General features: G+C 40.4%; 1 protein-coding gene across 1 annotated transcript in view; it reads right to left on the bottom strand.

Moving 5' to 3' along the window:
* MYRFL (myelin regulatory factor like) overlaps positions 1 to 27,527 on the bottom strand; it is a 129,163-nt gene that overhangs the window by 54,303 nt on the left and 47,333 nt on the right. The window contains exons 5-12 of the mRNA XM_025402940.1: positions 19,081 to 19,148; positions 18,721 to 18,979; positions 17,880 to 17,971; positions 10,900 to 11,050; positions 6,692 to 6,887; positions 4,014 to 4,090; positions 2,364 to 2,474; positions 452 to 542 (exon numbers count right to left, since the gene is read on the bottom strand). Coding sequence (XP_025258725.1) covers positions 452 to 542; positions 2,364 to 2,474; positions 4,014 to 4,090; positions 6,692 to 6,887; positions 10,900 to 11,050; positions 17,880 to 17,971; positions 18,721 to 18,979; positions 19,081 to 19,148 — 1,045 coding nt within the window. The remainder of the gene's footprint in view (positions 1 to 451; positions 543 to 2,363; positions 2,475 to 4,013; positions 4,091 to 6,691; positions 6,888 to 10,899; positions 11,051 to 17,879; positions 17,972 to 18,720; positions 18,980 to 19,080; positions 19,149 to 27,527) is intronic.

Here is a 27,527-nt window from a genome sequence, read left to right as displayed (position 1 = left end):
TTAAGCGTCAATTGCTCTGGGTATAAATAATGTAATGTGAAAGCATAACAATGTAAAATGATGTCATATGTAAATTGTTTAGCTCAGTGCCTAGAACATAGAGTAAAAACCAGAGTTTCTCAACCTCAACACCACTGACATTTTGGGAGGTATGATTTTTTGTTGTGGAGGTTGTCCCGTGCATTGTAAGGTACTGAGCAGAATCCTTGGTCACTACCCACTAGATGCCAGCTGTGACAACCAAAAATGTCTCCAGACATTGCCAAGTGACCCGTGGAGAACAAAACTGCCCCTGGTTGTGAACAACCGTGTGAAAACTAAAATAATAGTTTCTGCTATTACTATCATTATCATAGAAATAGTATATTCAAGCACACCGCTGAAAATTCAAATTCCGCCTACATGGGAGGAAAGCATGTGGGATCCAGAAAAGTCAGAGAACTGAGCTTACCCTTACAATGATCCTTTCGGAGACATGGGCAGACAACAGATAGAACTGGTCTTGGTTAGCAGCATACAGTCCAACCACCAACATGAAGTATCTAATTCAGAGACAGCAGGTCAATGCCAACACATCAGGAATGGAGACACAATTCGTACAATCAAATACCACCCAACAGTTGATCAACAGTGAACTTATCGAGAAGAGTTTGCCTATTTAAAGACTGCCTTTTCCCTTCTGTTCTAAGTCGTCCCGCAGTGAAACAAGAGAGTAGTTGATTCCCTTGCTATCGTTCTGGGTCAGCTCTTTGCCCAGTTGGTGGTATTTGTGAGCTGTTTTACAGGCCCCCAAAGAGCAGGAAAGCAAGCCACCCTGGGGAGATGTCCCAGGAGGGGTCTGGGGTGCTGATTCAGCACAGGCCTCTCCACGCTGCAGTCCTGGGCCCTCAGCACAGCATGGCTCACAAATACAACAGGAAGTCACCTTAAAAGTCCCTTTGTTCAGAGCCACAGAAGCCACATTAAGGCCTGGGCCTTAATGGAGGCTGACTCCTAGGGTCTGCCCCACCACGCTGGATGCTTCCCAGTTCAGCCTGCTCTTGGCCATGTATCCTATGTCTTCGACAACCTCAGGGCTTGACTTTAGCCAAAGACTGAGACCTCCCTTTCAGTTGCTTCCAAGGCAATTTTCATCACTGTTATTTCAATTACCTCTTCATATGTACCACTGATGAGACAGTTTTAAGACTAGACCACTTCTTAAAAGTCAAAATTAAAACTACCTTCTTCAAAGAAGCTTTTGCCCTAAGAACTGCATGAAAAAACTTCACCAGCTTCTTCTGTAAGACTCCTGTTCTCCTAGAGAACAAGAGTTTCCCTCTGCATCTAAAGTAAATCAGTAAGAGTAGTAACCGTTATCATTATTAGTATTAGCTACTATCAAGAGCTCAGTGTGTCATGTACCAGGCTAAGCAGTTTACCTACATTAGTCTATTTAGATCCCCAATAGAGACAATAACAATATTTTACTCCAATAAAGTATTGAACTCCAAAAGAGGAACTCCAAAAGAGGAACGTGTGTGTCTGCATTTGTGTGTGTGTGTGTGCATGTGTGCACATATGCATTATTAGATCATCTTTTCCAATCCTAGGTTTGGTTTACTCCAATAAAGTATTGGAGTAAAATATTGTTATTGTCTCTATTTTACAGGACAGAAATATGAGTCTCAGAGAGGTTAAGTTATATGCCCAAGGTCACTCACCTAGTAAATGCCAGTGTAAAATAGTCAAATTCAATTCTATCCAACTCCAAAACCTATGTTCTAAACCCAGAAGTTCTCAAACTTGAGCATTATCAGTGTCACCTGGAGGGTTTGTTAAAATACAAATTGCTGAGTTCCATCCCCAGAGTTTTTGATTCAGAGTTTTTGATTCTTCAGTAAGGCCCGAGAACTCGCATTTTTAACAAGTGTCCATCTCTGCTAGTCCTGGAATCACACTTTGAAAACCACAGGTTTAAATCATGAAAACAAGTTATTTTCTTTTTCAATCAAAAAGGTCATAGCAGAACTTCAGGACTAGAGACCAGCACACTGGTTGAGAAATGCAGTCAGTCCTCAATCTTTGGATGGCAATGAAACATAAACGTGGTCACTCTAGAAAACCATGGAGGGAATCGAGCCAGGCAGAGATAGGGCAGGGCAGGAAGGTGGGCATTGCAGGGTATGGGTGTGGGAGAAGAAAGATGTCCACAGGTAAAGGAGAAATATTAATAAACTGAGAGTCAGAGAAGGGAGGAAAGTGGCTTAGAGGCCCTGTGTGCTGGCTGGTAGCACCAGGAGGATCAGAGGGGCCCCAGGAGGGCACTTCCTGGACAGATAAAGTACCCAGCCACACTGCCATGCACACAGTGACCTCAGTACCTCTGGTCTGGATTTGGTTTTCCCTTTTTTCTCATATTATTTGCTGTGGTTTCACTGAAGTGTAATCGTCCCAGCGTTACTTTGGTGACCTGGTCAGCCAGTAGGTCAATTCTAAAACAGCAAAAAACCAACAGACTATAAGAGAACACCAAATCTCTGATTATATCTAATCCACTTTCAGACTCTCAACTATGCTTGGTTCCCAGTTGTCACCACACTGGGAGAACAGTTTATTCTAGTCACTGATTATTAACTGCTATCCACAGCATGGTCAGGAATAGCTGCCAGGAAGGCCATGGAATATCTTGAAGGGTAAGAAATGCTCAGTCAGCAAAAGCTCAAGCCTGGAGTTTCCAACTCAGAAGGGCCGTATGCTCCATGTACCCGGCATGGTTCCTTTTACCTCCACAATGGGGAAAGAAAATCTTTCATTTGTGCCGCTGCCACTGTTGTGACAGCATTCACCTCTTGACTGAAGCAGTTTAGGTCTCGCATGAATGCCTTTGCACGCCCTTCACATATTTGCCTCTCCTAGCCTAGCAGTGGGAGGCAGCTTCCTCCAAAGGAAGGCCACATACACCCTGCCCAGGCAAGGGAGAACCAGACGCACCACACACATTTAGTGCTGTGTTTGTACCAGTGGCTTCTGGACTGTCCGGGCCATGAAACCATCTTCTTCTCAGCCCAAAGGGGGTTGACTCAGGGTCAAAACCCTGAGATGTCTCCACTGTATCCCAGCCAAACCAGTCAAAAAGCAAATCCCACTCACTCTAAGTCATCCTACACAGAGGACTCTAGCTTGGACTGCCATATTGCTTTGCATACTACCAGCTATATATGCTTTCTATATTGGAATCCATTCCGCAAACTATTAACATGGCTTTAAAGAATAAGAAAAAATGACTTCTAAGTACAGCATGGATATACAATCTTGAAATTAATTCAATCAACATCATGCTGATTTAAATGAAAAATTAAAACAAAGATCTAGCCATGATTTATCTCAAGGAACTAAAGTTGTTAGTAAGGTTGTTAGCAAAGTTTTTAGCAATAAACAACATAAAAATAACAGTGGTTTAAAAATTGATCGTTTTATAAAGAATTTTTACAACAGTTTCAGTGCATAGTACAACTCTATTTTTGTTGATAAGCATATATGCATAATGTTAACATTAATACTACATTAATGGTAGGGGCGCTGTGGCTCACACCTGTAATCCCAGCACTTTGGGAGGCTGAGCCAGGCAGATCACCTGAGTTCAGGAATTCGAGACCAACCTGGCCAACGTGGTGAAACCCCATCTCTACTAAAGATGCAAAAAATTAGCCGGGCGTGGTGGCTCATGCCTGTAATCCCAGCTACTCCGGAGGCTGAGGCAGGAGAATCACTTGAACCCAGGAGGTGGAGGTTGCAGTGAGCCCAGAGTGTGCCACTGCACTCCAGCCTGGGCAACAAGAGCAAAATTCTTTCTCCAAAAAAAAAAAAAAAAACCCTACATTAACATTATTAATTTGGATGCTGTGGTAGGTTTCATTTTAAGTAAGCAAAATAAATTAGATAATAAATAAAATTATATATATATATAAACAAATAAATTAGATGTTTATTCACAAAATATTCACATAGGAATTCAGAAAATAAATTCTTACTTAACAGGATTGAAAATCTTTTTGCTCCTATCTGCTTGGGACTGTTCAATAGCAATTATTTGATTGGTGGCTTCTACCTGTATGAAACAACAAAAAGTAAATTAATTAATTAATTTATTTATAAAAATGTTAATTAGCAAAGAATGTTCGAGTACTTAAAAAGCTTTTCAAGGCATCATCCTAGGCACTGGGCAGGAGGAACAAGTCATGAAAAGACACATAAGACAGGAGTCCTTACCTTAACGCAGTGTTCTGTTGATGAGGAAAGAAATAAATACCTGTGAAATTAAACAACGAGAACACAAGACAGCAGAGTATTTCAGGTAGGCAGTGAATACACAGGAGGCTAGAAGATGACTAAACATCAGGGGTAAGGCAGCTTCTTATTCATTCATTCATTCTAGAAGTACTTATGGAGCACCCACTATGTACCAGGAACTGCTTTAGGCATTAGAGATAAGAACTGAACACAATTAACAAAATTTCCTGTCCTTGGGGAGCTTACATTCTACTATGAAAAAACAATGATATACAAAATAATAAATAAAACATAGGAATTAGCATTTATTCAGCATCTGCTACCAACTCTTCTTGTTCTGTGATATTGAAAAGGACTTATGAGACCAGCCCTGTAATATACAACTGATGGGTATTCACATTGTAACAAATCTTTCTAGAAAGCAATTGGTGGTCTATATCAAGAGTTTTAATAATATTTGTATCTTTCATGTGTAAATTCCCCACTGGAATGTATTCTTATGCAAAGGTGAGTTTACATGGATGTTCACTGAAGTTTTATTAACAATAAAAAATGGAAAATAAACAAAACTAATAATAATAATTAACACGATGCATCCATACAATGGAAAACTATATCATCTTTGTGAACAATATTTTTATGGGGTCCTTAATAATATCATACAATGTGATGTTCACAATATAGCACTAGCAATATGAGATTAATTTCAATAACAGAAAAAATGAGAAAAAAATAGGCTACCAAATGGTGGATCCCAAATACAAATGAATTTTATCTCTTTTTCATACTTTTCTATTATGTTCCAAAATTTTCACAATGAACTAATATTACATTCATATTCATAAAATGAATGTCTTTTTGTTGCTTGTTTGATGTTTTTATGTATTTTTGTTTTTGTTTTGTTTTTAAGAGCTCAGTTTGGTATAAGAACAGTTATGCGTGCAGTAGCCAAGCCTTAGTGCCTAAGCCCAGGTTAGCTATCAGAATAAAATATGTCGGCCAGGCACAATGGCTCATGCCTGTAATTCCAACACTTTAGGGGGCAGAAGCAGGAGGATTGCTTGAGCCCAGGAAGTTGAGGCTGTAGTGAGCTGTGATAAAGCCACTGCACTCCAGCCTAGGTGACAGAGCAAGACCCTGTCTTAAAGAAAACAAAACATCAACAAAAACAACAAAATATGCAGATAATGAATGCTTCTCCCTCTTAGGAACCGGATATAAAGTTACAATTTAAGAAATACTTTTTGATCACTCAGAAGTCATATTACCTACATTCTGAACCCAGCTCTATCATTTACTACTTTGGATGAATTGTATAACCTTATTGGTCCTCAATCTCCCCTCTGTTAAACTGTAGAGGAGGGATATTGACTAAATTAGTGGCTCCTTGGCGTTTTTTTAGGTCACAGATCTCTTTGATAATCTGATGAAAATAATGGATCTACTTAATATGGAAATGCATCAACATCAATAAAAATAATTAAAAATACATTTAGTAAAAGAATTGCAAGAGTATTCACTGAAAACTATAAAACTACAATTTGAAGTGATGCTGTGCCATTTTCTGAGCCCAGGCTTATGAAATTGGCATCTTGGCTGGATATGGTGGCTCATGCCTGTTACCCCAGCACTTTGGGAGGCCGGGGCAGGAGGGCCACTTGAGCCCAGGAATTCAAGATCAGCCCAGGCAACATAGTGAAACCTCATCTCCACAGAAACAGCCAGACATGGTGGCACACACCTGTGGTCTCAGCTATTTGGGAGGCTCCCACTTGAGCCCGGGAGGTCAAGGCTGCAATGAGCCATAATCATGCTGCTGTGCTCCAGCCCGGGTGACAGAGCAAGACCATGTCACAAAGAAAAAAGAAAGAGAGAAAGAGAGAGAGAGAGAGGAGAGAGAGAGAGAGAGAGAGATGAAAGAAAGAAAGAAAGAAAGAAAGAAAGAAAGAAAGAAAGAAAGAAAGAAAGAAAGAAAGAAAGAAAGAAAGAAAGAAAGAAAGAAAGAAAGAGAGAGAGAGAGAAAAAGGGACATCTTTCACTTCACTTGTCTTGCAATGTTTATTCTTAGAACCCAGCCATCATGCTGTGAAGAAACACAAGCTATCCCATAGAGCAGTTCACATGGAGAGAGCTAAGCCCTGTCAGTTAGAGCCCCATTTGAGCTCCAGCTGATGGCCAGCCCAAACTCAACAGGCATCTGAGTGCTTCTTGAAAATGGCCCAGTTAAGCTGCCCCAGTTGATGACTTCTGAACAAAGATGAGTTGTCATAGTCACACCCTGACCCAGTTGCAGATTTGTGACCAAAATAAAGGACTGTTATTCTTTTAAGTCATTTTGGGATAGTTTGTCATGCAGTAATAGACAACTGAAACAAAATAAATGTTGACTGATGTTAACTGAACTAAATAAAAGACACACCTTAATGCCAAAAGCTTTCAAGTAAAACATTTCTATTGGCTTTAGGCCCATCTCGGTTTCAACAAATTTTGGACTTCCCCAAACTTGGACATGAATGGTTATCTGAAAATGATTCTTCTTTTGGCAAACAAAAGCTTCATCTGCTGGTGAAAAATTAAATCCTTTGTCTGTTACAACTCGATAGCCCACATCAGGTCTATGAAAAGAGAAACCAAGAAACCAGTTTTACAAATGTTTTCTACATATTTATTTTCATTAACAATACTAGTTATATAAACATTTCAAGAAAATGTACTGTGAAAAGTGCCTTTTGCTATATTTAATCAATAGATTTCTTAAATTTTTAATGAGGAAATAAAAATAACATTTCAAAACACAGCTGGCTATTTCCCAGCTTTTTATTTTCTCACAAAAACGTACAATCTTTTTTTTTTTTTTTTTTTGAGATGGAGTCTTGCTCTGTCCCCTAAGCTGGAGTGCAGTAGCACCATCTTGGCTCACTGCAACCTCAGACTCCCGGGTTCAAGCAATTCTCCTGCCTCAGCCTCCTGAGTCGCTGGCACTACAGGTGTGCACCACCACGCCCAGCTAACTTTTGTATTTTTAGTAGAGACAGGGTTTTGCCATGTTGGCCAGGCTGGGTTTCAAACTCCTGACCTCAAGCGATCCCACCCGCCTCGGCACCCCAAAGTGCTAGGATTACAGGCGTGAGCCACTGCACCCAGTCAGAAGTATAATTCTTGCCAAATGGAAGCATTATTTTTTCAGATTGCCTTTCCCCTTTGTGCTTTCTAGACTTTTAATTTGACTCCACAATACAATAGAAAAATGTAGGCTAGATGTTGAGAAGTCAACACATTACTTAGACTTGTGAAATATCTGGGGTAGAATTAATCTCTTTTCTCCTTTAGGAAAAAAAAAAAAAGTCTCAAAATTTCACCAGTAACACAATATCTAAAAAGTCACTTGGATGAAAGAATATTCAGCCTATTGATGATCATATGAAAAAGCAGACTTAGCTTAGGAATAGCTTAGACTAGGAATAGCTCTGAAATCAAATCAACCAGAGCCAGTTACACAATCGATTGGAAACCTGTTTTCACTAGAGTATGGTCATTTCCTTTTTATTCTCCCAACTTGCTAAAAGCACCAAAAACCTACCATGGTGATTACTTCTGCAGAAAGAAATGGGATAGTGGCAGGGTGGCTAATCAAATTTTTGCTTTATTGGTTTTAACATTGCTATTTCCAATAGTAATGCTTTGTGTATATAAATTGAGCATTCTAAATCTGAAAATCCCAAATCTGAAGTGCTCCAAGATCCTAACTTTTTTTTTTTTTTTTTTTTTTGAGACAGAGTCTTGCTCTGTCGCCTGGGCTACAGTGCAGTGGCATGATCTCAGCTCACTGCAACCTCCGCCTCCTGGGTTCAACAATTCTCCCTGCCTCAGTCTCCTGAGTAGCTGGGATTACAGGCTCCAGCCACCATGCCCGACCAATTTTTGTATTTTTTTAGTAGAGATGGGGTTTCGCCATGTTGGCCAGACTGGTCTTGAACTCCTGACCTCAGGTGATCTGCCCGCCTCGGCCTCCCAGAGTGCTGGGATTACAGGCGTGAGCCAGTGCGCCCAGCCGATCCAAAACTTTTTGAACACCAATATGATGCTCAAAAGAAATGCTCACTGGAGCATTTCAGATTTCAGATTTTTGGATTAGGGTAAGTATAACACAATCTTCCAAAATCCAAGAGAGTTCCCAAATCAGAAATACTTCTGATCTCCAACATTTCAGATAAGGAATACTCAAACTGTAATAGGTTTAATAAAATAATTCTAAAATGTTAATAAAAAGAAAACATATTAAATGCATAACATTATCAAATAGAGAATATAAAAGTTGAAAACTTCTTTGGTGAATTTTTCCCATGCATGATGAAAATATGCAGCAGGATTTTTAATTCATCAAGCTTCCTAAATGCGGGTTTCTTCTCAAGAAAGAAGCTCTCCACAAGCAGAGGAGGGCAGTACTCACTGCTGTACTACTGTACAGATCTATGCATCCTGGGATCTCAGTTTGGATGGCTGCTATTATGATGAATAACACAGAGTTTCTAAATTTTCCTCTAATTCCAGAAACAGAAAAAATTAATGGGTCTCTTGGGAGAAGAGTGTTCATGTTCTTTGCACCTCCCCAATTGATCAAGTTACTGAGTCATTGATTACCCTGAAGAAGCCAATCAGTCAAAGGCTTCACAATCACAGTGCCTGCCAGCAGCAAAAAGAAAATCCATTGAATGAAGAATTTCATAAAGACTACACGTCTTATGTCATCTGGAAACTTCTTATTGACTCAGGTTTCTGCTCATTTGTTCATCTAAAGGCTAGATGGATAGAACAATATAGATTTTACTACCGAGGGTAGTAAGAACTGTCTTGGTTGAGAATAAAAGGAGATTTTTGGTGATGTTTTATGCTTCACTGTCAAAAACTCTTAAAAAAAGTACAGCTAAGATACGAGCATTAGGCTGAAATTTAGGGCAGCAGTAATCAGAAATGGAATCAATCAACAAGAATTATACTGTTGACGATTATTCTGAACCTTAAACACCAACCTCTGATTATAGAAATCTGCTTACCTAAGAATGGCAATTCTGCTTTTGATATCAAAAGTTAAGTATAAAGTCAATTAAACTGGTTTTTTAAAAGTTCTTTGATAGCATTGAAACATTACTCCGAAAAAAATTGATAAAATTTTAATACCCTAACTGTACTGTTTTTAGGTAACTTAAGAAAATGACATTTTTGTAACAAATTAGACCTAACCATATAAGAAAAGATGGGTGTTTTTCTGTCTCATTGATATAAGTAGTGAAATTAGGAGGGCCTGAATTCTAATCTGGGTAAATATTGCCTTCCTTTTTTGCTTAGGAAAAGTGAATTATGACTAAATACTCAACATAAATCTGCCTTAATACTTTTGAGTTGATACTATCTGTGTTCTCCTTTCTTTCCATATCCTCTGTGTTCTTCAATTTCTTCTAGTTTATTGGAGCCAAGATAGGCTGTTCAAAAAAACTTAAAAATGTTTTCAAATAAGAAGAGAGATAACACTTACCTTGAAAACTTGATCAACTTGATGCATAGAGCCTTGGAAGCAGTTAAGTTTTAATTAAAACATTGAGCCTGCATGTGACAGTTTCATACCTCGGTGCTCATATTTCATATAGAACATGGAGTATTCCCCAAGAGATAATCTAATGAAGGCCAAGCCTCAAAGCCAAAACCCATGGACCCCTCATTTCTTTTTCTAATTGCACACAGTAGAAAAGACACAAAGTCATGACATTTCAATGATACAATGAGCAATGAGCTTCCTTTAGCTTATTAAACATACCAACTCCCAAAGTCTGTTCAACTCCCTAGATTTTGTTTTAAGGAAAATATTTCTTCCCTCTAGTACATCCACCATAAAAGCCCTAGTGATAGTTTTACTGTATTTGAATTTGGAAAATTTTAAAAGGCACTCAAGTTATAGCCCAGTGAAAATTCTAGAAAATTTAGGTAGGTAAATTACATGCTAAGAAATAAAGAAGTGTAAAGGATGTTTAAGAGTAATAATATAGGAGTCCACATTTATTTCTTGAAACTATATTATGTCATAAAAATTGGGTGAAGGTTTTCCACTTTTTTAGGATGTTTTGTATTATTTGGCTTCAGACTCCTTACCATAAAGAAACCACCTACCATGATTGCTGCAGGATATATTGTCAATGAACTTGGTAATATTCATTCACAGCATATATGCTGGGGGTGGTCATTGGCTCACAATTTAATGTGGCCCCCAGAAAATTATTTTATGGCATTATAAATTAACTGCAGGATTAAATGTTAGTGAGTTGGGGAATGTCTATATTCCAGTTTTTAGTTTAAACTGGGCCTGTGATCCCAGAAAGATTCCTTCTTTCTCCATCATTTAGTGGTTAAATTATAATCAGATAGAACTATAAGTCTGGCTTTCTGAAGGCCAGAAACCCATGTCCCAACTATTTCTTTGTTAGGATGCAAAAAATGAGGAGTAAGACAGACACTTTCTCATTGACTTGCCCCACTTGACCAGAGGTGACCTCAAAGCTCCAGTGCTTGAACTCACTACTGAGATTTGGCACTGCCTTTCTCCCCTCACTCTCCAGCCCACCCAAGGCCACTTACAGTTTTTCATAATGACTGTTTAGTAAGCTGTGCCAAGGAACACTATGGTATGGCTGCCACTTCAGAGCAGGGGAGCACTGGTCTGGAGGCATTCCGTGCTGTCCCTCACTGTCAGGGTCCTGGACTTCACAGCTGTGACTCCTACTTGTCACTGCAAAGAAACAGGTGGGTCAGAGCCTTCCTTCCAGGCTGTTTTTCCTAGACTCACAGCTAGCAGCATGAAGCTGATGAGTGGGCCATGTGTAAGGCAAAGTGACCAGGGAAGTGTCATGTGCTGGGGGTAGGGGGTGTGCTGCTGACCTCATTTTCTCATCTGTAAAAGAAGCAGCCTGGAGTCAGCAATGTCAACAGGTGGGGGGACTTGTTGGAAACTTTGTTCCTAATATCTATCTACCCTACATCCTGCATAGCTTCTCCTCACTTTCAGTCTGTGTGGTTGCAGTGAAGTCCACTCCCAGAGCCAGGAGGGTAGGTGACCCAGCTCAATCAATCAAAGTACAGCATTCAGTCCTTGCATCAGTAATTGCATCAGCGGTGGACATGTGGCCTATCCCAATTCAAGCAGAGTAGATCTCAGCACTTCAGGGATGCTCACTCTTCTCCATGAAGTTTGAACCTGCAAGATACATCGCCAGCAGCTGCTGGCACCATTTTGGGACATGAGGAAAAAGCCCATCTGGGAATGATGCCAGCACAGCAGAAGGCAGAGTTAAAAATGAAGGGCACCCAGTCCTCACAGTGTCATATGAGTTCTGGGACCCAATTCTAAACCTTGGGTTACAGGAGCCAATGGTTCCCCTGATTCTGTTTTTTGCTTGTTTTGTTGTTGTTGTTTTATTTTGCTTTTTTTGCACAAGACAGTTTGAGGGTTTGCTGGGGTTTTTTTCAATTTTGGTTTGTTTTTGTTCACTGCAACCAATATATTTTAATTTTGGCAGGTCTTTTGTGGCTCCAAGATTCTGTGGTCCAACTAGTTTTTTGAACTTAGACCAGTTATTTATTCACTTGGAGTCTTACTTCCCTCAACTGCAAAACAGAAATTAAAAACATGTATCCTGCCATCTTTACACATCACAGCATTACACAAGCAGAGAGAATGACATAATGGAAGTGAAAGCACTTTCAGAAGCTAGAACCAAGATAAAGTAACAGAGAAAATCTTGTTAGTGTGCAACATCAACTGTAGAAAACTGCCACTTTTCTATGTCAAAAATGGTCAAATAACAGCAATTTCACATGTGCAACCTCCTATTTTGCATAATCCTTGCAACTTGTCTTAATTTGAGTATGCCTCCTAAACCATATGGATTCAACCTCAGATAATTTTTATGTAAAATGGTATTGGTATGGTTGCTGTTCCCTTTTCTTTTCTTTTTTTTTTTTTTTTTTTTTGAGACGGAGTCTCACTCTGTCGCCCAGGCTGGAGTGCAGTGGTGCGATCTCAGCTCACTGCCAGCTCCGCCTCCCTGGTTCACGCCATTCTCCTGCCTCAGCCTCCCGAGTAGCTGGGACCATAGGCGCCCGCCACCACACCCAGCTTGTTTTTTATATTTTTAGTAGAGATGTGGTTTCACCGTGTTAGCCAGGATGGTCTCAATCTCCTGACCTGGTGATCCACCCGCCTTGGCCTCCCAAAGTGCTGGGATCACAGGTGTGAGCCACCGCACCTGGCCTGCTGTCCCCTTTTCTTTTAACTCCTCTACCATCATTCATGCTCGACATCAGGAGGGAATGGGAAATAGTGGGTATTTGTGAGACCAGGTTCAGGCTCTCAGTAACAATGTACAAATAGGACATTAGCTCCTATTGAATGTGTCCACCTAGCCCACAGCTTGGAGAATGCAAGAGAAAGGAGCTGGGTTGTTTTTTAATCTTCAAACTTTTCCTTTCTTTATACTTCCATTGAGGACTTCCTAAAATAAATAAATAGAGCTGCTTCAAGTTGCTTTTCATCCCAAATGTAAAAAACAAACAAACAAACAAACAAACAAAAAAGTATTTCTCTTGGGGTATTGCTATTAAATGTCACTTAAGCAAAATATGCATTTTTTGTTTTTATAAAACACCTATTTTAGAAAGATTTCTCAAAACCCTGAAAAACTTTTTTCCCAGCTACAAACACAGGAAGTGGACAATGCAAGGAGCTCTTCAGGCTCTCACTCCTCCAAAAGCCACCTGGTCTATTTTCAAAAAAAAGAAAGAAACCCTTCTATGGTTATCCTGCTTACACCAAATTGAGAGAAAGAGAGAACGTAATTCTTTCTTTTTTGTCTTCCTCTCCCCTACAATGAAGAAAGGGTTGAGAGCTTGGAGTTTCGAATCAAGACAGATCTGGGTTTGAATCACAATTCTACACTTAAGGGCTGAACAATCTTACAAAAATGATTTAAGCTCTCTGAGCTTCAGTTTTTCCATCTGCAAAATGGGAGTAACTATGTTACCTCCCGAGTTGTCGAAGGGGTTTAATGAGGCCATGACTGCAAAATGCAGAGCACAGTGTCTGCCACTGGTAAGAGTTTAAACAATGGTGCCTTCTCTAGTGGCGCTGTCATTATTGCTGTACTTGTTTCAACTTAGGTGGCTCAGAATTTCCTAAGAAGCCTTGGGAAATACTTCTGTTGTCGGCCTCCGTGGTAGCTCTATCTAATGTGAAACGACTAACCCATGTGCCTGACTGAATACCGGCTAAATCATGCCCTTTCCCACTCAAGCGTGGCAGCGAGGTCAGTGTTCCCAGGCATGCATCCAAAAGCCAGTTCGGCTCCTGCAGACACTGATGGGGAGAGTGGACAGGGGCAGGGAGGATTGTCAAACACAACAGCATTTCCTGCCCTTTGTCATCTAAACAGTAGGGGTATCAGAGCAGCCGCTCCAATAGGGGTGATACAGTTGTGGCTTCCTTGGGAGATGGCTATCAGATGGGAAAAGCCTAGGGACCAGAAGCTGGGATTACAGGCCCACTCTGAAACCCAAGGCACACACCTGAGCCTAGTGCTAGAACTTATTCATATTAATACGACTAATGATGGTCTCCTACTGTGAGTGCTTTCTGCACCACAGGTGCTGTCCCAGACACTTTACATAGTATTCCATCAGCTCCTTAAACTATCTCCCAGGTAAGAATCCTTTTGTTCCATAAACTTTCTTTTTTGAAGGACCCTGTACATCAAGAAGAGTATACAGATCATGAGTACACAATTTTATACTTTACAAAATGATCTAGCGGTATAGGACATTTTGAGCCCTCCAGGAGATACCTACATGCCCCCATCAATAATTAGTCTCTCCTCACCAAGACTGACCACTATCCTAAAATCTAACACCATAGCAGAGTTTATAGGAATGGAATACTATGATGTAATATATACTCTTGTATGCGGAGCTAGCCTTTTTTTTTTTCTTTTTTTAAGGGTCTTGCTCTGTCACCCAGGCTGGAGTGCAATGGCACAATCATAGCTCACTGTAGCTTCAACTTCCTGGGCTGAAGCTATCCTCCCACCTCAGCCTCCTGAGTTGGGACCACAGGTGCGTGCCACCACATCGGCTTTTTTTTTTTTTTTTTTTTCTCTGTAGAGACAGGATCTTACTTTGTTTCCCAGGCTGGTCTCAAACTTCTGGGCTCAAGCAATCCACCCACCTCAGCCTCCCAAAGCGCTGAGATTACAGGCATAAACCACCATGCCTGGCCTCATTGGCCTCTTTCGCCCAACAGTATATTTATGGGACTCATTCATTAGTGTTGCAAATGGCAGTCCTTTGCTCATTCTCATTGCCATATTGTACTCCGTTGTATAAATATACCACAATTTATCTTGCCATTGATGGCCATTTGGTATCTTTTTGGTTTGTGGTTGTTATAAGTAATGCTGCTCTAGACATTCTTTTGCATGTCTTTTGGTGGGCATATATACACATTCCTGCTAGTTATACGTCTAGGGATGGAATCACCGGGTTGTAGGACATGCTTTAGTAGATACTGCCAAAAGTATTTCTAAAGTGGTTATGAGGTAAGGATTCTTAATCTCATTTAACAAATGTGGAAACTGACTTTCAAAGACCTGAAATAACTTGCCCAGTGTCACAGCTGTTAAGTGGAAGAGGTGAGATTCAAATCTTCCTCTTCACTTCATGCTAGATTAAGGTTCTCTTGAGAAAAATCTAACAGAAGTGAGAATGTAAAAGCAGCAAACTGCCTAAGTCCAGACCTTTTGGAGAAAACTGATAGCTTGCATTTGAATGCCTTTCAAAATATGTTTGCTTAACTTATTTTAAAAAGTCTTAGAGATGGGTAAAGTCAAAATTATTATTCCCATTTCATAATCAAGAAAAATAAGGCTCTGGGAATCCCAGATTCCTGGAGAGACAAGATAAGTACATTTTCTGACGCTACAGTGTGAATTCAGCCAGTGCACCTCTGACTGTGGGCCACCGGCCATGACTCTAGGGCTGGAAAACCCTTTTGTATTTGAGGTTCAAAATAACAGAGGGTTGAAGTCTCTCAGGGAGGCCATGAACCCTTTTTTATTTGGGGTTCAGACCAAGTAGGGCCAGGAACCAGCTGGTAGGAGCTTGCCTACCAGAACTTCCTCTCTAAGCAAACTTCTACATTTGCCCACACCAACCCAGTAATTCTACATTTTCAGCCCTATAAATGAGGATCTTGGAACCCTTAGCCAAAGTGTACTACTTGGGAGGAGGTCACTAGAAAAGCTTTATTGACTGGTTCAGGACATCTCTGATCAAAAATTGGTGATCCTTCTGCCTGTAAGAATGGCATAACCGCCTCCTTCCTCTAGCAATGTGCTGTTTCCCCAGGACCTTTGTAGAAACCTTAGCCCCTGCAACATCAAATAGGAATTATTGACTAGAAAACTTTTGCTAAAAATACAAACTGTAATAAGAATGTGGCATTCAGATTAACTAAATGCTTTGTTTTGTATCTTTTTTTTTTCTTTTTTCTTTTTTTGGCCCTTGGAACCTGCTCATTTTCATTCTGAAACTGTTGTCTGGATTCAGTTATCTTTAGTCTGCTTTTCAGTGACCTGTGAATGGGATTTAAACAAGGGATATAGGATTTCCTATCTGCTGGAAATCCTAGCCATTTCCGTCACTCTTCCATGGTTGTTCTCTGAAGATGGTGAAGAATCAATGACCTTTCTGGGACAGGCAGCAGAAAACCATCACAGGATGGAACCTAACTCTGGGATGGCCAGGACAATTTGAGCAGCAATCTGGTTTGATGAGGAAATTCTTGGAAGGCTTGAGTGACTTGTCCTGTATCCCTTAGTGAGCTAGTGCATCTGCAGGAGAATGAACAGATGGTTCCCCCGTCTGGCTACGAATTTACTCAGCCTTTTATGTCTGAGAATCATTTAAAAAAAAGCTACAGGCTAGATGTGGGGATCCCTGAAGAAATTAGGGTAGCATTGCATAGGAAGGTGGATGGAGAGCTCCAACTTATCCACAAATGGGGCTTTAAGTAGCATTTTGTGTTTCTAAGGTTGGAAAAAAAATGGTGAGCAACTGCTGACCATGTTGGATGCATATAAAAAGAAAGCAGGCAGTTTGAGGTTTAGTTGATATGAGGGATGGATGCCCAGTACAATTCTGAGACCGCACTCCCAGGAGATGGGTGGGACTTGACTGACAGGGTGAAGTCATCATCCACAGAAGGCCTCCACAGCCCACGCTGGAGCTGACGCCAGAGGTCCCTTAGAGAATCAACTCTTACCATGGGGCTGTCAAAGGCAAAGGCAGCAGCCCCAGCAAGAAAGACTGTGTTTTTTTCCCACTCAGGTGAAGCCACGCACATCTCTTTTCTGGACAGTGTAAACCTCTAGAATTGGGGGACAGTGGTGGGACGGGGGACCCAAGAAGGAAATCTTCAACCTCTTGCCGAGCTGACCAACCGGGATAGAAGAAATGGGACTTGGTACACTGAATTTGTTCACACTGGCCACATTTGAGTGTTCACAGTTGCTAATAGAACTGGGTTGAGGCCAGATATGGTGGCTAATGCCTGCAATCCAAAGACTTTGGGAGGCTGAGGTGGGGGAATCACTTGAAGCCAGGAATTCGAGACCAGCCTGGGCAACTTAGCGAAACCCATCTTTACAAAAACAAATAAGCAAACAAACAAACAGAAACTGGCCTAGAATGTTATCCTTTTCTGCTAGTATGTGCCATAGCATTTACTCTGAAAATTTTGAAGTTCAAGTCTTTAGACTTCAAAAAGCTACTTTGTTAATCAGGTCTCTTGGCTCAAAACATGATGCGTTACACGTTATATAAGACAAGGAAAAAAAAAAAAACGGAAGACTGACCGCTTGGACATTAGATGACTCGGATGAAAGACTTCTAAAATGATTTTACAAAATTTCTAACATCCACTGGGAACTTGCCAGTTTGAAGTGAGTTTGAAGAAAAGTTCGGCTTTCTACCTCCCTGTTCTAGTGGAAAAACCCGGCAAGTTTTGCTTCTCAGAATGCCTTCCATGAGCCAGCAGCATCACCATCACCTGGACGCTTGTTAGAAATGCAGACCTCAGACCCTAGGAGACTGAATCAGAGTCTGCATTTTACCAAGATCCTCACGCTATTTCTTGCACAGTAAGGTTGAGAAGGATTGCAGCAATGAAATGGGCACACCAGCAGGCTCTTGAAGGCACTGCCATATTGCACAGCTTCCACAGGCCTGGAGTCTGGATCCTCTAAGACACATTGTCCCTGAAATTGAAAGACTGGCATTTCACCTGCACCTGAGAGAGAACACAGCATCTCTTCCTGGGAGGACCTGTGTGACCCCGCCTGAATGAAAGGTACGTCCAGAGGGAAGAACCAAACTACCAGAGCCTCTCATTGCTCTTCTGTGAGAGGGAAACTTCTGTAGGGCTGCTCAAAGGTTGGTAAAAAAAAAAAAGCCTTGATTTAATGCCCAAGGCTTTGATGGCATTGTCCTTGTCCCCGCCCCGGTTTGCTCACTTGGTCTGCAGTGGCAGGCCCACACTTGGCAGTCCCTGGAGTCCTCGAGTGCCTGCGTGCACTTTCTCTTCTTGGTTGGAGGCAATGAGGCTCTAAAATGAAGACACCAAAATGAAGGTTAGGATTCTTCCTTCTGCTCCATGTTCTATCAAATAAAATTAAATCTCCCAGGCTCTCTGCTTTCCTAAGTCTAATTCCAATTAGTTAAGGTTCCTTGAGCCCTACTAGGCTGAAACTCAGTTTCCCTTGATCAAGTGGATCTGAGATTCACCAACCTGAAAGATAAGCTGACAATGTTTATAATGGCAGAGGACTAACAGAGACAGGGAAGATACAGACATAAAATATAGGTTTACATTTTACACCCGACCATTTTTTTCAGGTGGAGTTTTACCGCAATTTTTGATGGCCTTTACTCTTTTTGTCACCCTCTAGATCCAGAAGAGGAAATAAAAGAAAGAAAAGGGGAGAAGACAGAAGAAAAGAACATTAGTTAAGGCTTAATTAGCAGATATTTCTCGGAGAGCTCATTCACAATCCCCTTGGGTAGTCGAGCTGAGGCTGCATAAGCTAACAATGTTTCCTCCATCATCCAGAACCTCACTGTATATTCCTGACATTTTAACTTTTGGTTGAAGAAGGACCTTGGATTTAGAGGGTTTTTAATTAAAAGATTGTCTAAGCCAAGAACACTGGGACCGCGCGACGTCCTATATGCGTCTCAACACTGCCATCTCCTGGACAGGACTCCACTGTGCATTCTCTCTAGGTCCTTGCCAGAGGCAGGCTGCGCCGAGGCTTTCTGCAGAGGTCTTTGATAACTAAATATCTTTTTCTTTACCCAGGGTTGTGGCACAGAGGCTGCTGATGGTAAGAACAACCTATCCCCAGATGGGAGGACACGGATTGGTCCAGGGGGGTGGCAAGATGACTGGCGTTTGAGTGGCAGCTGTGAAAGTCTCCGTGGACTTGGCTGGAGTCGCCCATTCCAGAGGTGCTCTGCAGCGGGTGCATGGGCGGCATCGCAGGAGCAGCTGTGGGGTGGAGAAAAGGAGCTGGAGTTCTCCCAGCTGTGGGCCTTAGGGTTCGGTAGCACGCACCTGAGGAGAGACACAAGCAAGAAGTGCCGCTTTCTCACCGCCCAGAGTCGAAGAAGAGCAACAGTGCAAGATGTTATGTGCTGAAGGCGGACCGCACTCACCTTTGACCTGCGGAGGAGAGCATGAGTCGGATGCAGAATAGGGCGGGGTGTCTGGGAGCTGGCATTGCCTGAAGATTAGAGACATGCATTGCATTTTTGTTTCACTCTAACCCATTATATTTTTTGTCAGAAATAGGAGACTACCCTATTATACAGGCCTCACAGTGATGGTTCCTGGTGCTGGGCATGGGGGGTGAGGGGGTTGGGAAGTGAGGGCCCAGCAGACCATGCCCAGGGTCGTTTCCTGGTTAAGTGAGTGGACTTTGGGTCCCAGGTCTTCCACTTCCTAGCTGTGTATCCATGAACAACTATGTAACCTGTCCAGGCCTCCATTTCCTCATCTACATAATGGAAATAATCATTACATCTACCTCACAGCATTGTTGTGAGAATTAAATGAGATCATGTACAAAAAGCCCATAACATAATGTCCCAAACATAGTGAGTGCCCAATAAAGTTTAATATTATTGCTTCTTGTAAAGGACAAATATTTAAACTGACAGATATCCCAATGGCACTGATTGAATCTTTACAAATTACATGAATGTATTAAATTACCACATTTACCCCTAAATATATATATACACATCTATTATGTATCAATAAAATTTTTTAAATAATTACTTCTTAATACTTCTATACCAGAAAAAAAATGGTTGTACATACTGTTTGGGCCAAGGAAATGTAAATTGCTGTCCCCACAGCAATGATTTTCTATCTGGGCTCCAGGGAATCCCAAAGCTCTTGAAAGGAGCTCAAGGGGTTTATAACAAGAACATTTTAAATTGCTGGGGAGAAAATAACTTTTTTCTGTTTTATATATTGAAGTGCAAGCAAATTTTTTTTTTTTTTTTTTGAGATGGAGTCTTGCTCTGTTACCTAGGCTGGAGTGCAGTGGCATGATCTTGGCTCACTGCAATCTCCACCTCCCAGGTTTAAGCGATTCTCCTGACTCAGCCTCCCAAGTAGCTGGGATTACAGGCGCTTGCCACTACACCTGGTTAATTTTTGTATTTTTAGTAGAGACAGGGTTTCACCATGTTGGCCAGGCTGGTCTTGAACTCCTGACCTTAGGTGATCTGCCCATCTCAGCCTCCCAAAGTGTAGGGATTACAGGCGTGAGCCATGGCACCCAGCCAGTAAAATTTTATTTTTTAAAAAAGTGTGAAAATCTCTGTTCCAAAAGACCTACGAGTTGCTTATAGCTCAGCATCTCTGTGATGCTGCATCATACATAAGCACCCCCAACCTCTACTTGATTCTCTTGCTTGGAGAGGAAGCTTCAAGTTTAGTATGTTGTTTAAAAGTCCAACATAATATGATGAAAAGCTTGCTTTTATCGTTTACCAGAAAAGTTGTTTTCTCCTCAAATTAGTTCTTTATAATTTATTCACTTCCTATTAATAAGGGAAGAGAGAACACACATCTACCCACTTCCAAAAATCCCACTCAAATAAACGTAAAGGAATAAAGAGACATATATACCAAAGCATATAGAGAATATGAGCAGAGACCCCAGCAGACCAAATTTTAATAACATGGCAGCAGACAGAAATAGACTAGATGGTAACTGAACTAGTAGAATGGAAAAAACACAACCAAGACTGCCTGGAAATGGTGGAGGTAACAGAGGGAGCCGAGAAGTTTTCCAATCAAACAGAACTCAAAAAGCCCAGGACGCAGAAGTCATCATGAGCTTCTACATTCAGGGCTAAGGGTGGAGCTGAAAACAAAAGGATTGCTTGAACATTTGAACAAAAACAACTGGACCCTTACATCAGCTTCCCCACTCTGTAAAGCTACCTCTACAACAGCAATCCCCAACCTTTTTGGCACTAGAGACTGATTTCTTGGAAGACATGGAGGTAGTGGGGGCGGGGGATGGTTTCGGGATGAAACTGCTCCACCTCAGATCATCAGGCGTTAGTTAGATTTTCATAAGGCGCATGCAATCTAGATTCCCCTCGCATACGCAGTTCACAACAGGGTTCCCGCTCCTAAGGGAATCTAATGCCGCTGCTGATCTGACAGGAGGCTTAGCCCAGGCGGGAATGCGCGTGCATCCCGGTTCCTAACAGGCCATGGACCCGTAGCAGTCCGCCGCCAGGGGTTGGAAAAACTGCTCTACAAAGAATCAGAAAAATGCGGCCTAGCTTGGAGGGACAGAACAATCAGTGAACACTAACCCAGAAATGATCCAGGTACTGGATTAGCAGACAAGGATCTTCAAAGCAGCTACTATAAGAAGCTAAATGGAGCAGACAAGCACATGCTTGTGAAATAAATAAATAAAATCTCAGCAAAGAAATCAAAACTACAAATAAAAAACTAAATCGAAATTCTAAGCTTAGAAAAATTCCAGAAATGAAAGTTTTAAAAAATTATTAGATGGGCTTAAAACAGAACTCAAAGATACATCAATAGACATCATCCCATCTAAACGAGAGGAAAAAAATGTCTTTTTTTAAAACTTTAAAAAAGAGAGAGAGAAAGAGATTTATGAACCTGCAGAGAGGATGAAATAGAAAAAAAATTAAGATGTAACAGCCAAAATCTTCCAAATTTAGGAAAAGATATAAATGTATATAAAGATATATACATTATGTACATGTATTTATATATATATACATTTATATCTTTAAGAAGCTCGGCAAAGTAAATACATCTACTGCATCAGAGTGAAGTAACTGTAAACCAAAATAAAGAGAAAGTCTTAAAAGTAGCCAAAGAAAAACAGTACATTATGTGCAAGGTCATAGTGATTCAAATAATCACTGACTTATCAAAATCTCCAGAGGCCAGAAGACAAAGACATCTTTAAAGTGCTACAGAAAAACAAAACTGGTAAGCCCAAATTTGACATCCAGTGAAAATAGTCTTCAAGAATGAAAGCAAAATAAAGATACTTTGAGATAAAAGAAAACTAAGTGAATTCGAGAATAGACACGTACAATAAGAAATGTTAAAGACACTTATTCTGGCTAAAGGGAAATGGTTCTAGATGGTTCTAAATGGTTCTAGATGGAAATTTGAAACTATGTAAAGGGATGAAGAGAATAAAAATGATATATGTTTGAATGTAAATTATTTTTTATCTTAATTTTTAAAAATACATCTGAAGGTGGACACAGTGGCTCATGCCTATAATCCCAGCACTTTGAGAGGTTGAAGGAGGAGAACTGCTTAAGACCAGGAGTTTAAGACTAGTCTGGACAACATGGCAAGACCCTGTTTCTACAAAAAATACTAAAATTAGTCGGGCGTGGTGGCATGCACCTGTGTTCCCAGCTACTCAGGAGGCTGAGAGCGAAGGATCACTTGAGCCCATGAGTTTAAGGCTTGAGTGAGCCATGAGTTGCCACTGCTCCCCAGCCTGAGCAACAGGCTGAGACCCTAGTTCAAAAATAATGATAAAATAAAATAACCAAATAAAATACATTTGAGTGTTTAAAGCAAATTTTGTGAAGTTTATAATGCACATAGGTATAATACTTAGGACAACTATAGCATAGGGGATGGGAGTTGGAGATCAATGGAACTATGTTGTTGATGGTTCTACATTTTATGTAAAGTGGTACAATATTAACTCATTAACTCTAAGTAAACTGTAAAAAGTTAAATAACGCAAAGAAGTAGAACTAAAGTCAACAGAAAAAACGAAATTCTAAAATTATTCAAATAATACAAAATAAACCAAGAAAGGAGTTACAGAAGAATAAGAAACAGAAGAGGACAAAAAAAAAAAAAGAGAGACAAATAATTAAATGTCAGACTTAACTACAGATATAGTCATCCCTTATTCGTGGTTTCACTTTCTAAGGTTTCAGTTACCCACAATCAACCTTGGTCCAAAAATATTAAGTGGAAAATTTCAGAAAAAAATAATGTATAAGTTTTAAATTGGACACCATTCTGAGTAATATGATGAAATCACACACCATGAATCATCCCTCTTTCCAGTGTATCCACACTGTATCCGCTACCCACCCGTTGTCTTAGTAGCCTAAGACAGACAGATTGCCTGCCACGATATCTCATTGCTTGTGTTCAAGTAACCTTTATTTTACTTTAATAATGGTTCCAAACACAAGACATGTAAAGTTGGCAATTTGGATATGCCCAAGAGAAGCCACAAAGTGCCTCCTTTAAGTGAACATTTGAAAATTCTTGACATAGTAAGGAAAGAAAAAAAATTGTGTGCTGAGATTGCTAGAATCTACGCAAGCTTGTCTAATCCGCCACCCATGGGCCACATGTAGCCCAGGATGGATATAGCCCAACACAAATTTGTAAACTTTTTAAAAACGTTATGAGTTTTTTTGTGATTTTTGTTTGTTTAGTCATCATCTATCATTAATCTTAGTGTATTTTACATGTGGCCAAAGACAATTCTTCTTCTTCCAAAGTGGCCCAGGGAAGCCAAAAGATTGGACACCCCTGATCTACTGTAAGAATTAATCTTCTATTCATGAAATTGTAAAGAAAGAAAAAGAAATTTGTGCATAGCATATATAGGGTTTGGTACTATCCTCAGTTTCAGGCATCCAGTAGAGGTACTGCAACTTATCCTCCATGAATAAGGGGGTCTATTGTACAATACTAATAATTACATTAGATGTTAAAAGATTAAACACTCTAATTAAAAGGCAGAAATTAGGCCAGGCACGGTAGCTCACACCTATAATTCCAGTGGGAATTTGGGAATTCCACTATAATTCCCAATAATTTGGGAGGCTGAGGCAGGAGGATTGCTTGAGGTTAGGAATTCAAGACCAGCTTCAGCAACATAGTGAGACCCTGTCTCTGAAAAAAATGTAAAGGCCAGGCACGGTGGCTCACGCCTGTAATCCCAGCACTTTGGGAGGTCGAGGAGGGTGGATCACAAGATCAGGAGTTTGAGATCAGCCAGGCCAACATGGTGAAACCCATCTCTACTAAAAATACAAAAATTAGCTGGGCATGGTGGTGTGCACCTGTAATCCCAGCTACTCAGGAGGCTGAGGCAGGAGAATCGCGTAACCTCAGCAGGTGAAGGTTGCAGTGAGCCAAGATCGTGCCACTGCACTCCAGCCTAAGCAACAGAGCGAGACTCCATCTCAAAAAAAAAAAAAAAAAAATTAAAAATTAGCCAGGTGTGGTGGTGCACACCTATGGTCCCAGCTATTCAGGAGGGTGAGACAGGAGGATCACTTGAGCCCAGAAGTTTGAGGTTACAATGAGCTGTGATCATGCCACTGCACTTCAGCCTAGGTGACAAAGTGAGACCCTGTCCCTAAGGGGGAAAAAGGGCAGAAATTATTAGAATGGATTTTTAAAAAGCAACTCTCTGTTGCCTGCAAAATCACTTTAAATATAAAGGCACAGATAAGTCAAAAGTTAAGCAAGAGAAAAATGTGTACAAGAAGGGTGAAGCAGTTTCAAGAATAATAGCTAAAACTGACTTCAAAATAAAGTGTACCACCACAGACAAAGAGACTCATTTCATAATAATAAAAGGGTCATTCTTTAGAAAGGCATAGGAATCATGATTGTTTATGTACTTAATAACAGAGCTTCAAAATATACAAAGCAAAAATTAGTGAAACTAAAAGATGTAGACAAATTGTACAATCACATAGCTAAACATTTTAACATTCCTCTTTCATTGATGATAGAACAAAATGGGGAGAACAAGTTGTTAGAACCAAAAAGTCACTAAAGACATACATAGATTGAGGAATTTATTTAAGAGGAAAATAACTGATTATTTTTAACATTGAGAAAAATTTTCATCTCTTTTTAGAGAACTTGAGGGAATCAAAGCCAAACAAATTGTAAAAACAAGGCAATGATTCAAACAAAGCAAAAAAAAAAAAAAGAAAATTATATGTGACACATCATGGTAATGTAAGCCCTGGATATTGAGATAACTTAAAATTTTAGACAACTTTATGATATTGGGAAGCTGAGTGTAGAAGTGAATGTAGGATGTGATATAAGAAAATTAAATCTTCCCAGAAGATTATATGATGTTCTTCAAGTGTATACAGCAAGAAAGCAATATAAAAACATTATTTAGATATAGGGCAATAGAAATATCCAAAAAGTTGGAAAATGGCTGCCTCTGGGGGAGCGAATTTAAAGACAGGGGTAGAGCAGGGGGATTGCTGGTAATCTCCCATTATATGCTATATACAGTATCATTTGACTTCTTAAATTCTTAACATGTATCACTCTAAGTCTATAAATTAAATTTTGTAACTGACTCTGTGATCTCATAATTCCACATTTAAGGCTCTAGGCCTTTGTTTAGTTACCGTTACACTACAGGCATCACTGAATTCAATAACATAAATAAAAACTGAAAATCACAAGTAAATGATCAATCTACTCAAAAAAATACGGCTTGGCATATTATAAACAGGAATGCAGTCTCCATCCAGCAGTCCCTTAAGGAAACCAAAAGTCCCTATGTTGAGTGACAGTAATATGTGTTGGTGGTTTTAAGATAAAGATTTAAAAATATTAAATGCTGTCTTTACAGTGCCTTCCCCTTCCAAAATTCACCATAGCTACTCATTTATCTCATTGTATTTTATATGCTTCCATGCTCAATGCATTTTAATACAGTTAGAGAAATTTTGCACTTCTTTTCAGAGAATTTGAAGGGAGAATTAATGATAGCTACCTTCAAACTGACCAAATTGTTCAAACAAGAGCAATGATTAGCTCCTAGTAAAACACTTGTTTGGTAATTTTTCTTCACTTCTTAGCCCCTCCTACTCACAGTCATCATGTCGAGAATCCCAGAAATGCACATCAGACTGTGTTTCAGTCTTTGTGCTCCAAACTTGTCTATTATACTAAAAGGATTTCCATAAAGCAGACAAACACCAGAGAGCAACAGACACTATGGGTCACACCTTGAGTGGCCAACTCTGTCTCTAGCTTCAGCAGGAAAGAGTTGTAAAAATCAAGAGATTCAGGAGGCCGAGGCGGGTGGATCACCTGAGGTCAGGAGTTCGAGACCAGCCTGGTCAACATGGCAAAACCCTGTCTCTACTAAAGATAAAAAAAAAAAAAAAAAAAATTAGCCAAATGTGCTCCTTGAACCCAGGAGGCAGAGGTTGCAGTGAGCCAAGATCTCGACAATGCCCTCCAGCCTGGGCGACAGAGCAAGAGTCTGTCACAAAAAAAAAAAAAAAAAAAAAAAAAGGAAAAATCAAGAGATTCTTAGCAGCTGATAAAAAATAGAATAATTTGCCTTCTAAACCCCTTCCTCTCAGACATACAACTTGTTTTTGTCTTTTGGAGGATGAATGGAGAAACAGTCTCCCAGGGGTTGAATCTACATGAACCAAAAGAGGGTGTACAAAATAGACTTTGCCCTCCAGCTAGTTGAGGTGATACGTACATCCATGGCAAACATGCTGCCCTCAGTGCAGCCAGTATTTCTTTCATATTGCAACCAGGCTTGCTCAAGTCTTTACTGAGTGCCTACTGTGCTCATGACTCTACCAGGCACTAGGCAAGACACATACATGGTGTGTCTTCATGTGACTATCTAGGTGGGATACTCACAATTGAGTCATCCAATCCTAGTTTTCTCCAATGAATTCCTCGGTGCCGTCACACAACACCAATCGCCTGTTCTCTAACACTCTATTGCACCTCACACTGAGCTCAGCTCAGCAGTGCCCAATACAGAGTTGGTGCTTAACAAATACGAGAGATTGTGTTAAACTACATATGACCATGAATATGCTGTATATATAAATCCATATATCGAGAGAGCCTTCCTGACCACTCAATCTAAAAAGGTAGCCTCTCCTCCTTGCCTTATTCTTATTTGTCTTCATCTTACTGAGTGACTTTAGACGACCAGCCATTGTCTTTTTCTTCCCACCGGAGTGGCATGACAACAATGGTGTGCCACGGATGAGGGAATGGGAATTGCTCACCCCAGGTGCAGGCAATAAGGAAATGCATTGTCTGTAGACAATTTGAAAACAGTACTAAGCCTACAAAAAGTCAGTCTGCTTTTTATTATCACCATGCATCACCAATTCTAAGAAAAATGCCTGGGTGCCCTGCCAGGGCAGACTGTTCCCGCCACAGTGCCCTTGGTCTGGCAGGGATTACATCTGTTTTATTCACTGTTTTACCCCATGCTCCAACTATAAAAATGGCTGTTTAATTTAAAGTATTTCCTCCAATTTTTCATGTATATGATTTATCTTTTCATATGAACTTTCACATTAATAATATGTCTTCCTACTCTGTGTGTGTGTGCATGTGTGAGTGCATGTGTGGGCATGTGTGAGTGCATATCTGTGTGTACGTGTGAGTACACGTGTGTGTGCACATGTGAGTACATGTGTGAGTGCATGTGTGTGCACGTGTGTGAGTGCACATGTGTGCATGCGTGTGCACTATGCAACTGTGTGTGTGTGCGAGTGCATGTGTG

This window comes from Theropithecus gelada, chromosome 11 (assembly GCF_003255815.1).
Source record: "Theropithecus gelada isolate Dixy chromosome 11, Tgel_1.0, whole genome shotgun sequence".
Lineage (NCBI taxonomy): Eukaryota > Metazoa > Chordata > Mammalia > Primates > Cercopithecidae > Theropithecus > Theropithecus gelada.
This window is presented reverse-complemented; position numbering and strand designations above follow the sequence as displayed.